This window comes from Vidua macroura, chromosome 13 (genome assembly GCF_024509145.1).
Source record: "Vidua macroura isolate BioBank_ID:100142 chromosome 13, ASM2450914v1, whole genome shotgun sequence".
NCBI lineage: Eukaryota > Metazoa > Chordata > Aves > Passeriformes > Viduidae > Vidua > Vidua macroura.
The window spans coordinates 19,520,993-19,535,265 of record NC_071583.1 but is presented as its reverse complement, the minus strand read 5'-3'; the positions used below and the strand labels follow the sequence as shown (position 1 = coordinate 19,535,265).

General features: G+C 41.1%; 1 protein-coding gene across 10 annotated transcripts in view; it reads left to right on the top strand.

The window, feature by feature from the left end:
• IQSEC1 (IQ motif and Sec7 domain ArfGEF 1) overlaps nt 1–14,273 on the top strand; it is a 278,419-nt gene that overhangs the window by 245,127 nt on the left and 19,019 nt on the right. For all 10 annotated transcript variants that reach the window (XM_053989153.1, XM_053989155.1, XM_053989154.1 and 7 more), the window contains 4 exons: nt 8,912–9,073; nt 10,318–10,440; nt 11,177–11,343; nt 12,886–13,025. In XM_053989153.1, the coding sequence (XP_053845128.1) occupies nt 8,912–9,073; nt 10,318–10,440; nt 11,177–11,343; nt 12,886–13,025 (592 nt within the window). The remainder of the gene's footprint in view (nt 1–8,911; nt 9,074–10,317; nt 10,441–11,176; nt 11,344–12,885; nt 13,026–14,273) is intronic.

Genomic DNA, 14,273 nt, shown 5'->3' with positions numbered 1-14,273 from the left:
TGGCAGGGTTCCTGTGGCATTGTGTTCCTTGCCATGGGAGCCAGTCTTGCTGGGGCTGATTGCTGACATTGCTGGTGAGGAGAGGCTGCAAAGTGCAGCACAGGGGCTTTATGCTCTGAGCTTTATGCCATGGCATAGTTTAGGCTTTACATCCTAATCCTGCATGTACTACTTGGGGATACATGAACGTGACACCACTTTACAGTGCTACAACAGAGCCTGGGCCAGCAATAATTTTACAATAAATTTTCCCAGATGCCTTTCACTCCCCACCTCCTTTCCTTTGTCCTCTTTTCCTCTCTGGAAAGGGCAGTGACAGATGGAGAACTGTTCCCCACGTGTCCTCAGTGCATTACAATGGTCTGTGCTGAAGGGTTTGCTATATCTTCTTTTATAACGGGCCATTATCAAGGTTCCTGCTATTCCAAAGTTCTCCCAAAGGATTTATTGACAGAGATAAAAAGGCTTCCGTATCTGTTTGCAATATGCAATGATGTATCATCGTTAGCCCTGAAAGCCCTACTGGCTTCCTTTATTGCACAGTGGGGATGATTTTATTCCAGTTTAAAACCCACTGTTGATATGAATTGGATACTAATTCCAGGAGCAGCTTTTCTAACATTTCTAGATTCCCTGGAATATTAATTTAAGAAGTTTTTTATTATTATTATTTTACTGAGCAGATGTGAGAGGAATTTGCTGAGTGCTGGTGGGATTATACCAAAGACAATATTACAAATTACAGTTTCTAGAAAAATTCTTGTTGGAAATCCGAGGCATGCAATAATAATATTGTGAGAAGGCACATTTTTCATTTTCCATGAAAGCAGCTTTAACTGTTCAACAGAGGTATAAGGTTTCCATCATTTTCCATCTCCAGGTAGAGGCTGAAGGTAATTTGGATTCCTGCTCACTGTCACACTCAGAAAGTGCTGCAAGCTTTGTTTCTATTTGAAATCCTTAAAAGTTGCCAAATGTTACTTACTTGGTTTTTAAAAAATAGTTTTGCAAGTAGTCATTAATTTAACTCCTGTAATAAGTGCAGTAATCTGGTGTTCTCAATTTACACCCATCATACTCATAATGAATTTCAGTAAAGATGCTGAACATACTTCCTGTATTCCTTAGAGTCAGTCTCATCCATTCTAATATCTGGTCCCTAAACAGGTGCTTTTGGACCATCCTCCTTTCAATTTGAATTTGAGAGCTTATTGGAAACATTTCTAATGATTTTAAACTTCGTAAATACAGATTAAGTAGGAAGGGAGAAAGTGTCAATCAAACGGAGTTTACCTTTGAACCAATTCTTTTATTTTGCCAGCTGATCCCTAATATCTTCAATGATTTTTTGAATGATTTGATAGAAAGAGGAAGGGGGAGGGAAGAGGCTTGGGCCGGGATTTCACAACAGAGCCATTTGCTGTCCTCGTGTGTGTACTGAGAGGGACTTTACTGTTGTTGCAACATCTGGACTGCAGATTATTCAGGCACAGTTGGTTCCAACAAAAATTAAAATCAAAGCACTCCATGTAACTTGTCCTCTAACATGCCGAGGAGTTAGTAAGTGGAGAAGAATGTTCTTAGTATGACTCTCATTATTTCTAAAAACATTTAGCCCTAAGTGAGAACACCCAAAGAAAAAAAAGCTTTGTGTGTTTTGCTTTGTTCTGTGCGTGTTTTATCTTTTCTCCCGGAGGAGCCATTTTTCCTCCTTTTTTTTTCCAAAACAAGTGCTTTGATTAGCATAAATTATATCCCATCCAAACCAGCTGAAATGTAGAACCAATAGTAAATTGAAGCGCCAGGTTCAAATATGGGCATGGGGATTCCTTTTTTTGCCATTAAATGCAATAGAAACTTTCCCAAATGTTGGAAGCAAGTGTGGCTTTGCTGGAAGCAGCAATAGCTGAGTGTGAGTGGCCCTGGATCCCTGCAAGAGCCATTACCTCATCCCTGCCGCCAGCTCAGGCTGCCCTTAAACATTCCAGGCACACTCCTGCCTCCCTGCTACGTGCCAGGAATGGGAGCTGAGCTCTGACAATGCCTGCGTGCCTCCTGTTGGAAAATGAGCCCATGAATGGAGGAATTTCGCTGGCTGAGCAGCTCCAGACAGCGGCTGATGGGGCTCCAGGTGCCTGAATTGGAATTCCTTCTGTCCAAACATCTCCAGTGGTCAAATTTTGAGGATGACAAATGTGACCAGCTGCCTTTGCAGGAATGCAGGGGACAGCTGGAACAGGGACATGGGGAGGCTGTGTAGGAAAAGAGTTGAGAAAAAGGGAAGGTCCCATCAACTCATTCTTGTGTAACAGTTCATATCTACCAACGGAATTGGGGTTTTGTAGGTCGTAATTGGCAAATCAGGAGCTGTTTAAATTGTACTTGCTCAAAAGGTGTCCCTTTCAAAGGGAATGTGACTGTCAGAGTTTCCCATTTTTACTCAGCAGAGTTGCAGAACTTGAAGCTGAAGTGCTTCTGTTTGGTGTAACTGGTGAGGGTGTGGAAAGAGGATTTAGGGCAGGGACATGAGAAGACATAAAGACAGAGACTGTTCCTTAATTTAAAGGACACAGTCATACTGAAGTGTTGTTCCTGACGACACTTGCATAAACATCAGGGCAATACTCAGCCCTGGCACACAGTTCTGAGAGAGGCAGCGAGTTTTCCATATGTCTTGTCCCAGAGTGGAATGTGCTTTGCTCTGCTGACAGCTACAAACTCCTGTCCCTGCTCTGTGAGAAATGCAGTGGGGTCAGAGGAGGTGAGAACAACCTCACAGAGTGTTTTGGTCCATTAATTTAACTAAAATATTTCCTTCTTATTGCCTTCTTTCTTGTGAGGAAGGAAGGAGTGGGGGGGACAAAAAAGCAGGCTGCCCACTGCCAGGAGAGGGAATAATGAGGAGGTAGGAAACGCTCTGGCAGGATGACTCAGGGCTGTTTTCACTAGCAAGGACATGTCCAGCTACTGCATTGCGAGTGCTTGGGGTGTGCCTCTGTGCCTCTCCACTGTGCTGCCTGCTCTGTTCCTCAGGAATGATGCTTCTAACACAGGAAAATCCTTTTTCCAAAACAGCTTGAAACTCTATTTTCCCTCCTTTATTAGAACGAGCCAATCTTTCTGCTCAGGGGCCTTTAGGTGACTTTTGATACGCTTTTTACCCTTTGATAACACTTTTTACCCTTTTATAATCAGCTCTGATTCAGGCAATACTTTTCAGACCAACCTAAACATCCAGCAGCAGTAATAATGTTCAATGTATATTTTCCTAGCACCTTGTTAGGAAATGATGCCATAAAGAAACTGGTTGATCAGACAGAAAGTAATGGTAGAACCACATAGGTCAGTTGCCCAATTTAGTGAAAATACACATCTACAGAGTTTCCTCTCTTTATCTTGCTCCCCCACCAAACAGAACCAGGCACTGAGATCACTTCCTGGTGAATTCTTTCCTGAGTGGCATGAGTGGAAATTAATTTTTCGTGATCAGAGGTTACTCCAGGTAATTAGGTGTGATTGCAAGTATGCCTTGACCTTCCCATCTGTGGTGGGAGGTCTTCAATGAACTTTAGAGAATTAATATCCTAATGTGGGAGAAATCATCCCCACTGGGGGCAAACTGTAGTGCTCCTGCCCAAATCATGGGAATAACTATCTCCCTGTTTCCTTGAGATGCAGAGGGGAGAAATGTGCTCTTTCCTGGCTTATTTTCCTGACCCAGGAATTTTTTCTTGTAATTACTAGAAGATGCAATTTACAGCCAGTTTTTCTTTCTCTTCATGAAACAGTTGTACAATTGAGAAAAGCACAGCTCAAGGTTCCTACTCAGTTTCTTTTATTTTCCTCTTCTCAGTCCCCTTTTGCCTTGCTGTGGAGTGAACTCTGACAAGTTGTTTTGGCACTAGTTTTGGCAGTATTTTAAGGATATTGGTTTTTCCTTCTTAGCCAGAAGGTTTAAAATAGACCTTAGGATTTTCTTGGCTTCACTGCAGCAGCAGTGGGCTCTTCAGCAAAAGCAAAGCAAGAAATACAACCATAGACACAAAACTGAGCTGTGTGCCAGACTAAGGAGAATGTTCAACTAGCTTGTTACTGCCAGCTTGGTTATTTAAAAATATTTAACTTCTTAAATGATTCTAAGAAAAGTCTTAGGTTCTTGCTTTAAAAAATCCATCCCTGTTTTTTAGTGTTGAAGTAATGCTTATTTTTGTGACAACTGTAAATGTTTTCAAAATGAGATTGCTGGTATCAAAGGCAAGCGAGATTGTTATTATTTCCATTTTTACAGAGGGCTGGCATCATAGCTGCATTAAACTCTCCACCTCTGTCACGAAAAGATTTCTTTGGCAGCTGTATGTTTGTGGAGTGTTCCTGTTTGCAGTGATTTCTAACAGCCTCTAAGAAATGTTTGTACTTCTGGTTTGCTCGTTTTGAAATGGTCTCAGTTTTCCTGTAGCAGAGACAAGGAACCAACAAACATAGGTGTGCCTTCAGAAATCCTGGAGTTACAGAAGTTTCTCCCAGCTTCTCACTCTCAGTCAGGCTGGCTTTGCCCCCTTGCCTCAGTCAGCTGTTAGAGCAGTGTTCTTGTGGTTACTTACACTGTTCATAAATCCCTGCTTTAATTCAGATGATACTTCTGGCATTGCTGGGTATTGGAAGTGTCCTGTGCCTGTTTGTTAATTAATGCTCTCATTTTACACCTCTCTTATTGCCTGAGCTGTAAAAGGAAATACAAAGATTTCATGTGGTTTTGGGTGTTTGTAAGCTTTACGTGTTCAGCACGTCAGGAATGGGCAAGGCTTTATTCACCTCTGTGCTGTGGTTTTGTGGCAGGTTTCTGTTTGAGGCAGTGCTTGTTATGTTCTCTCCTCTTGGCTGCTGTGGACACAGGCACATTATCCATACTGTGGCTTGGATTCTACAAATGATGGTGCAGCTGTGGGGAGTGCTTGACTGGATAAAAAAAAAAAATAAAAACCAAGCCAAACCAAACCACCAAACCACACCGCCAAAAAAAACCCACCAAAAATCAAAACATAAAACAACAACAACAACAACAAAAAAAAAAAAAAAAAAAAAAAAAAAAAAAGAAACAAAAAAGAAACCCAAACCCAAACCATACAAAACACCTTTTTGCCCTATTCAGTTTGTCAGGAAGTCCCAAGTCAGCAACAGGAATGTGAGAAGAGCCTGCTGGCAGTGCCACTGCAGTGCTCACCCAGCTCAGCACTGGGGTTTACTGGGTTTGTCCGGCATGGGACTGCAGCAGTAAACCCAGGAGATACCAGGGCATCCTGTGCTGATCCCTCTTCCCATCCAGAATCCAACTAAAAGCTTTTCCTCCCCCAAATTCATTTTTCAGAATCACTGCAGTGTTTTTCTAAAAGCAATATTTCATGAAAATTTAAAGAGAACAGTTTGGATATGTTTAGGAAGTCAAGCAGGTTTTACCTTTCCTTTCTCCAAAGGAGGAGCTGTCTCTGCCTGGCTTTCCTGCCTTCTCCAACTCTGGCAGGTCTTGAGCACTTCTGGATCTGGCCAGTACTCTCTAAGAAATGAGCTTATTAAAATATACTGGCTTGATCTGTTATTTTGAAGTTTGCATTAACCCTTCCATCATTTTATTTCCCTTAGAAGTCAGTTTAAACCACCCTAAATGTCTTGTTATTAATCAGTTTCTGGCAACATCCTTAGTCCTTCAATCAGCCACTGAAAATCTTACGAAAAAATTTTGCACATCTTCTGGTGTTGATTTTTTCTTCTTTTAGTAGATCTTGTGATTTTTTTTTTGTTTGGTTGTTTCATTTTAGTTGTTTTGTTGTTTTCATTTTGGTTGTTTTGTTGGTTTTTTTGAGACAGAAGACATCTTTAAATTTATTTGGAAGCAACCTTGTAAATATCAAAAGTTCTCCAGATAACTACATCATCAGCTATGCAAGGTGCTAATGTTAGAGGGTTTATTTTGATATGAGTTAATGTATTCAAATCTGAAAATAACTGCTCTGCTTCTGCTGCTTCCTCCAGTGCTATTTATAGATTTCTTATCTTGTCTGTTATTGGTCTGTGTAATTAACAAGCCATCAGTGGGAATTTTCCTAATCACAAAAGACTCTTAGTTGTAAGTACAAAATGGTCTGTGCCCAACTCTGAGCAGACAGAAATGAGGATAACTTATCCAGGTGTCCTGTCCTGTTCAATCCTGACCCTTGCATGTCCCACTCCCTTCTACATCCAGTTAGACACTTGAAAAAGTCAGGCTTTGGTGAAAAGGAAGGTTTGTTCAGTTTAAAACAGCTCAGTTTGCCAGCAGAGAATCTCTGGCTGCTTGTGTTGGTCAAAGCTGCCCTGCCCAAAGCCTGGTGTGAAAAACCACCTTGGGAAGGAGCAAATGAGTTTCTGGTGGTTTGCTGGAGGTCAGCACCACAACCTTCACATCCTCCTGGTGCATTTAGGGAGCAACTACTTCAAACTTGGTGGTATTTGAAATTTCTGGTGTTGGAGATTACTTAAATTTCCATTCTCCTATTTAGTTCTTCAGTTTCTGTGACTTTGAAAGGAGACAAAATGCTGCTTATGTTAAAAGCAGAAAGGGAATGCCCCCTTGAGTACGTTTTTCTCTGAGCCTATTGTTAACTTCACTTTTGAAGTAAAATTTCTTTGGAAATGCAGCGCTTCCAAATACTCTGGAAGAGTCATCATTTTCTGGTAAGTACTTTTCCTGGTGAATAAGATAATGTTCCACCTGGTGGGAGGTGGGAAGGAGATTAAAACAACAATAAAGCCCTGAGCCTGCCTTACTTACCAGGTGATTGATCAAACAGGGAAGGAGCAGCCTTCATTCATACAGCTTGGGGTTTCAGGTGTTATTTTCATATTATTGCTGCCAGGTTACAGCTTTTGTAACAAACTAGACTACTTTTAAATAATCCTAGACTGCTTTCATTAATCCCAGACTGCAAAACTCCCTGATATTTCACTCCAGCATGAGGAGAGCATTGATGGGAAAAGAGCTCTTGGTTTCCAGTGTTTTGTAAATGGATTTTTAATGCTGTTTTGGACACTCACCTAGCCTGGTTTGAAGGGTATTTGAATCAAGTGACTTCATATTACCAAGCCAGGGCAAAGCTTCTTAGGTGAAAAAGCAGACCCTGACTTAAGTAAAATTATACAACCAGAGAGGGGCTGATGAAAATTAAATTATTTTATCTTTGTGATGATTTTAAATGGTCAGGCTTATGCAGGTGTTAGGAATTCAAATTGGGTTTTAGTACAGTAAGGAATGATGCAGCATTTTCTATATATCAGGTAAAGGTGATATTTGGATTAAGCTGTGGGTTTTGAGTGCTTTTTTCTGCTTTGACAGTCACTGGAGAGGAGCTCTTCTGGATTTGTATCTCTCTGAATTTACTGTTCAAATGCAGCTCTCTAACAAGGGGGATGGAGAAAACTATTCCTGTTTTTGTTGGATGCTGTGAATTTAAATTTAGAAAGATTAAGGATTCTGAAATACAGTTTAAAAGCATATGCACATAGCAATTACATTACTTACAGAAAGGGACTTTTTAGTATGAAGGAGATTAGTTTTAGAAGATGACCATGTGTGTAATCTTATTTCAGATGAAAAGAGCCACAAAGCCTGATGCAAGAAATTGAGATTTGAGAACTCTCTTTTGATTAAATTATATATATTTCTCTGATCTGTCTAATTCTTAATAGGGTATTAAGTGTATAATAATGGAATGTAAAAGAGTAGGAGAACTGAATGATGATGTATTTAGCAATGTTATTTGCAATTAAAACCCTGGGGAAGGGTTATGGTTGTGTGATCAACCTTGTATAAAAATAGCACAGTCACCTTGTCCTCTCTGATTGATTTTGCTTGCCTTAAAGGAAATACCTTTTAGGTCATCCAGCAAGCTGCAAACCAGCCACTCTTACAGGTGGACATTATAGCATAATTCCATACAAAATAAAGCTGATGATGGAATTACTGGTTCTGTAAAGATTCTCCTTGAATATTTTTAAAAGTAATGATGGTTTTCTGCTGTGCTGCACTGCCGGATAATGCAGTGCACAGTGTGTGCTGTAAGGGGGATTTTGCAGCACTTGAGAATAAAGCAGCATTTGGCTTTTTAAGCAATATATTTTATTGCCAGCTCTGTCCCAACCTTCCTCCCCAGCACACGCTTCTTAATAAGTTAAAATGAGTGGCTTTGGTTTGCTTTGGGATGTGAAAGTGGTTACAGCTAAATCTGGAGCTGTATGAAGAGATGTAAAGAAACTGGGAAGGTGCCTGTCTGAGGGAGGGAAATCTGGGACAGTGGGTGTGTTAAAAGAAGGAACTAAAAGTCTCAATTAGATGAGAGCAACACCATTTTTAATTGCTTCTTTTCGTTTGACTGGCTGTAGTTTTCCCCCTTATTTTTTGTTCTCTCATCTGGCAAGTGACACCACTTGAGATGTTTTTATTAATTAAGTTTAACTTTTGCCAGCAGGCAGTGGGGAGGTCAGGGGAGCTCTTTGTTTCTTGTTTTTCAGCAGCAGTTTTCAGTTCAGTTTCTGGAAGGTACCTCTCTCCCAGCAACAGGAACTTTTAGTAGCTGGTGTTGGGCTTTGTTTCACTGGCAAGGGAGGCTGTTTGCATCCAGAGCTTCTCCTTGGGAGGCTTCTGGAGCAGGGAACGTGTGAAAACAGGCGAAGATGTGTCTCAAAGCTGTCAGCTCTTAGCAGTGAGCAATGCATTCAACTACACATTCCTGCAGCTACACTAGCCCATCCTGCTGGGACATTGGTTAAAAGTGATTGAATATATTGACCATAGTTGGCAGAACCGTTGTGGAATTTTAATCAGATGTGATCAGGAGCAATGGAAGGAAATTCATACTTTTGCACTATCGTTTCTCCTCAGAAAACCCGAGAAAGGAGTCCAGTACCTCATTGAGCGAGGGTTTGTGCCCGACACTCCCGTTGGGGTTGCCCACTTCCTGCTGCAGAGGAAAGGGCTCAGCCGGCAGATGATCGGAGAGTTCCTGGGCAATCGGCAGAAGCAGTTCAACAGGGACGTGTTGGAGTGAGTATTGTGGGGAGGAGCTGAGCGCTGCCCGTGGTGGTACATCTGCTGTCTCCATGCTTCACAGAAATACTGCTTCGTTCCCCTCCCTGTCCCTAGCGTGGCCCCACGTTGGCCAACGTGTTCCTGGGGGTTCTTAATTGTGCTAATTACTTCATTTGGAGTCTGCACATGTGCTTGACACCTTGCAATGGGAAAAGGGCTTTTGACACTCTAACGGAACTTGCAATAATGCGAAGCCTGTGACCATTATTACAGAACTGATAATAAAGTTTAGGTGAGGATTGGAAAGGGTGTGAGAAATGCCAGGCTCATTGTTTCATTGTGCTTTTGCATAAAAGGAAAAATATTAAAATCAAGGCGAATAAATTACTTGCTGTTAATCTACATTAGCTACAGTGTTACTGGAAGACAAATATGAGCTACTGCAATTTGTCATTGTATATCTATACATTTAAGAAAAAGCTTTTAAAAGTGGATAGTGCTTTCTGTGGTTTCTGCATTACAATGCTGTTACTTGCAGTGATTCATGTCTGGTCATTTCAAAACTAAAAGCTAAGCTTAAAGGAAATTTATAAGCTTCTGATTTTAAAGCAGTCTTTAAACAAAGTATTAGAATGACATAGTTCATGTTGCTGATTATATTAAAATGGTTCCTAAAGGGACTGTATTTTCAGAGCTAGAAAGTAATTATTTCTCCATAAATATTAACTGAAAGTCATGACAAATGATGGGGAGATGAGAGTTACAGTAATAATAAGAGAGTATCCAAACAAGGTTATTTTTTCTCTCTGCAATTAAGAACATTGCTAGACACAGAGCCATTTGGTGCAGGCCATTGTGCCTGCTGCAGGCTGTCTGAGATATGATATTTTGAGCAATATAAACTATTTATTATTGTTGGAGGCATTGTGATAGTTGATTGGCCTGGAAGCACAGAACTAATAATTATTTGTGGCAGTGGTACATCACTTAAAATGATCAGGCATTTGTCATTCCAGCAGATCTTCAGTTAAAAAACACAAGGATCTGCTCACATGTGCACATTCTCATTGATCTGTTATTTTCAACCTCCCTTCACAGCTTACCTGCAATTACTGCAATTGCTGCTGAAAGTTAAAAAAACAATTCCATTAATCTCTGTCAGATGGAAAATTGAAAAGTTTTTTCTGTTTCAAAATCTTCCCTTTGGTACTGTGTTGTTAGAAACAAAGAGACACAATGTGAATCTGTTTTTTCCCTAGCTGTGTGGTGGATGAGATGGACTTCTCCACAATGGAGCTGGATGAAGCACTCAGGAAATTTCAGGCCCACATCCGTGTCCAAGGAGAAGCCCAGAAGGTGGAGCGGCTCATTGAAGCTTTTAGGTAGGATGTGAAATAAATCCCTCAGTCACCAGAAACCTGCTGCTTTGTAGGCATACTGCAGAACTGGGGAACTTGGGCTTATCCAAGTTAATTTCCTGATGTTTTTCAGTGTCCTCATGAGGTACAAACACTTTCAAATGTGTCTTGTTTGTGGGGGGAGGTTGCTAAGTATGGAATAGGAAGTTTCATTTGCTGGTGTTGTTCATTTGTATTAATAGAACTTTCTCAGAAGTTCTTTCTGGCATCAGTTGAAAAGATACTCAAGGATTTTTGAACATCTCTAAGAATATATTTGGATTTACTAGTTTATATGAGAGGAATTATAAGCCCATGCACTTTCTAGGATATGTATACTCCTGACTTTTCATTAAACACTTTGACAACAGTGGGAGAAAGAGGAGTCACTTATCAGCACTGACAGAAGTGCTACCCAGGGCAGGATAAGGTGGAAATCACCATACAGCAGTAAGCCAAAATCAATGCTGTGTTCTTACCTGCTGTCGGGGTATTAATCACTGAAAAAAGAAGGATATAGAAGTTATTGTAGTAAGTGAAGTTACAGTTAAGGGAAACAAACTCCTTGCACATTCAAGGATTGCCTTACGAAAACGTGTGGATGGAAAGCTGTGTCTGGAAAGGGAGCAGTAGCTTGCTGAGGCTCTGGAATCAGCAGGTGGGTTATTTGGTGCATTTGAGAAGTGCCTCCCAGCCCTGACAGCCTCCCTGGTGTTCCCAGCCAGCGTTACTGCATCTGCAACCCGGGCGTGGTGCGGCAGTTCCGCAACCCCGACACCATCTTCATCCTGGCCTTCGCCATCATCCTGCTCAACACCGACATGTACAGCCCCAACGTCAAACCCGAGCGCAAGATGAAGCTGGAGGACTTCATCAAGAACCTCAGGGGTAAGAGACCCTAAGAGCAAAGCTCCTCAAAGCTTTTCCCTGTCACTGTCCTTGCAGGGACACTCTGTGTCTTCTGGGAACAACTTCACGCTGCTGTCACCTGACTGCCATTTGGACAGTCGCTTCTGTAACAGCAAAACCAGAATTAATTGTGTAATATTTTGTCATTTTTATCTTGTCTTTCTTGAGGGGATGGATGTATTGTCAGGACCTTTCATTTTAGAACAAGTAAAACCAAAATGCTTGTGGTGTTCTGTAATTTCAGATCTTGAAAATGAAAGTCCTGGTTGGTGGTTTTATTCCCTGAGATTGATATAAGGCAGCAGTGAACAACCTGTGCTTAGCAGATGTTGCAGCTTAGCAAAGTTTAAGTTAGTTTTGAGATTTTATTGTAAAATCCACAAATACTCCAAAGGCCTGATGTGCATCTCTTGGCATAACGCTGCAGCTACATTTGTGGAGTTAGCCACAGCACATTATCTCTGAACTGCAGCATGCGTGCCAGCAGTTCTTGTTACTGCAGGCATTTCTGTAACAGGCTACCTTGCTGCAGTAAATCACTGCAGCACAAAGGGTGGGCTGTGGAACACTTGGCCCTATGGCACAGAACAGAGGTGGTTTTACTTGCTTCTGTCTGCAAATTGTATTTTGTCACTGTATTTTTTATGGGAGCAGTTGTTGCACTGAGTGACAAAATATTCTATCTTTGCTTCTGAATGAGAGATAAGAGTTTATTGCTTTAAAACCTGTTTAAAAAAGATACATGCACCTCCCTGTCCCCAGAAAATCCAGCTTTAAGTCACATAGTGAAATTGGACTCCTTCCATTGCTATTAAAAATTCAGGATCAAGCATTCAAGACAGTGTGGCATTTGTTGGAATGCTATACCAATGATAATCACACAGTGTTAAACAATAATATTGGCTCTGGGCTATTTTGTTGATTTCTTTTTCCATACTAAACTAGTTCTTTTTGAAATCTTACAGGAAATATTGGTTAAATAATTTTAATGCATTCATAAGGTTATCACATAGGAAGTTATTTCATGAACCTTGAGTAATACTGAGACAGGCAAAATGAAATGGTTCTTCTGCTTCCTTACAGGGGTATATTCCCAGGAGAATGTCATATGGAGGTTTTAGTGTCTAAAAAGGAATTTAACTCATTGTAGCTTTAATAACAGAGGTGTGAAAGAAAAAAAAAAATCCTTTAGGAAATCAGCCTTTTTATGTCTTAGTTTTAGATGGGAGTTTTAAAACAAAAAATCCCCAAACCTGGGTGATCTCCAACAATGTCTTGGTGTATGGGCAGCAAGCTTCTGGACCAAAATCAGTGTTTAAATCATGTTCACACCACTTCTTTTGCATGGCTGAGGCAGCGCAAGGACACACAGGAGGAGCCGACTGGCAGCTGGGAGAAACCAGCACAAACATCCACAGGCAGGCAGGCAGCACTGGGAGGGCAGGAAAACAGAGAGTGCCCAGGATTTTATGCTCTGCCAGTGTGGATGAGATCCCTGCTAACATAAGTTTGGCCCTGCAGGGGTGGATGATGGTGAGGACATCCCACGGGAGATGCTGATCGGGATCTACGAGCGCATCCGCAAGCGCGAGCTGAAGACCAACGAGGACCACGTGTCCCAGGTGCAGAAGGTGGAGAAGCTCATCGTGGGCAAGAAACCGGTGAGTGCCCTCTGCTCTGCCACGGGGCACGGGCAGGACAGGGCAGCAGAGCTGGGCTGCTCCCCACTACAGACTGGCCCACAAATGGCAAAGGGCAGAAACTGTCAAAATCATTCCCTATAAGGTTGACTTAAATTCTGGAGTATCCATGCAGTTGAATTTTGTTTTTGCAGTCATGGGTGACATGATGATATTAGGAGTCTTAAAATCCTTTATTGTGAAGCTTTACAATTCTGAAATATCTGCATTTTAGGCAGTTCTCTTGTTTGTTTCTAAAGAGTCAAAGTGCTTTGTTAATGTGATACTGTAGAGAACCATATTTCAAAATGTGCACTGTCAGTTATGGCTCCATAATTTACAAGAGTAACAGAGAAGTTATGTTCACATCATCATCTTTGTCACCTGCTCAGCTGCCTCCGTGACCTGGGATTTGTAAGGGGACACAGGGTCATTTTATCTCAGGACATAACTGGAAATCAGGCCCTGGGGATTCTCGTGCTGGGTTTGAGCATCCAAAGATAGGATTGTTGTGGGAAAAAGTCTTAAAATATTTTGCTATATAAATGAATCTTCAAAGCATCTCTTGGAAAAGGAGAGAGAAAAGAAAGTCCACAGCATTTTGCCTCCGAACATGGATCTCAAGATTCTCCCTATTACTTTTAAAGGGCTTTGAACTGTAATCTCTTCTCAGACAAGCCTTAGTCAGGGGATGGGAGAAGGGAATGAGGGACCACCAAAAATCTAATTTTGGTCTGTTTCCAGTAAAGAGTGTGCTGAGGAGATCTCTTTGAAGAAGCAGCGGAAAGAAAGCAAAATTTTTATAAAAGCTTGTATCTATTTTTGAGAGGAAGAGAAATAAATATTCTGAAGTCAGTATTCGGACACTTAATATGAAACTTTGTTTCTGTAATTGGGGATTTAGGTTTATATATAGGCTTCTGTGGGAGATGGTTTTTTTCCATGTTTCTTTTTTTATTCAGACATGTGGCAATTCAAATCCTAAAACTAATCCTGACTTTGTAAATTAAATGGGATTAAGAAAACAATGCCCTTGGTGGTGTCCTAGCTTGAAGGATTCTTCTGGTGGGAGGCTTTTTAACTGTGTGTGAGGAATTTAGGGGAACAGGCAAGAGTCTTTATTGATAGCTCTATTTGTTTTTACTTTATAGGCATTTAGTCATAGTCAGAGCGTGCCGTATTTACTTGCTATGATACAGTTCTGTGTTTCTCTGAAGTTTAATCAACTTG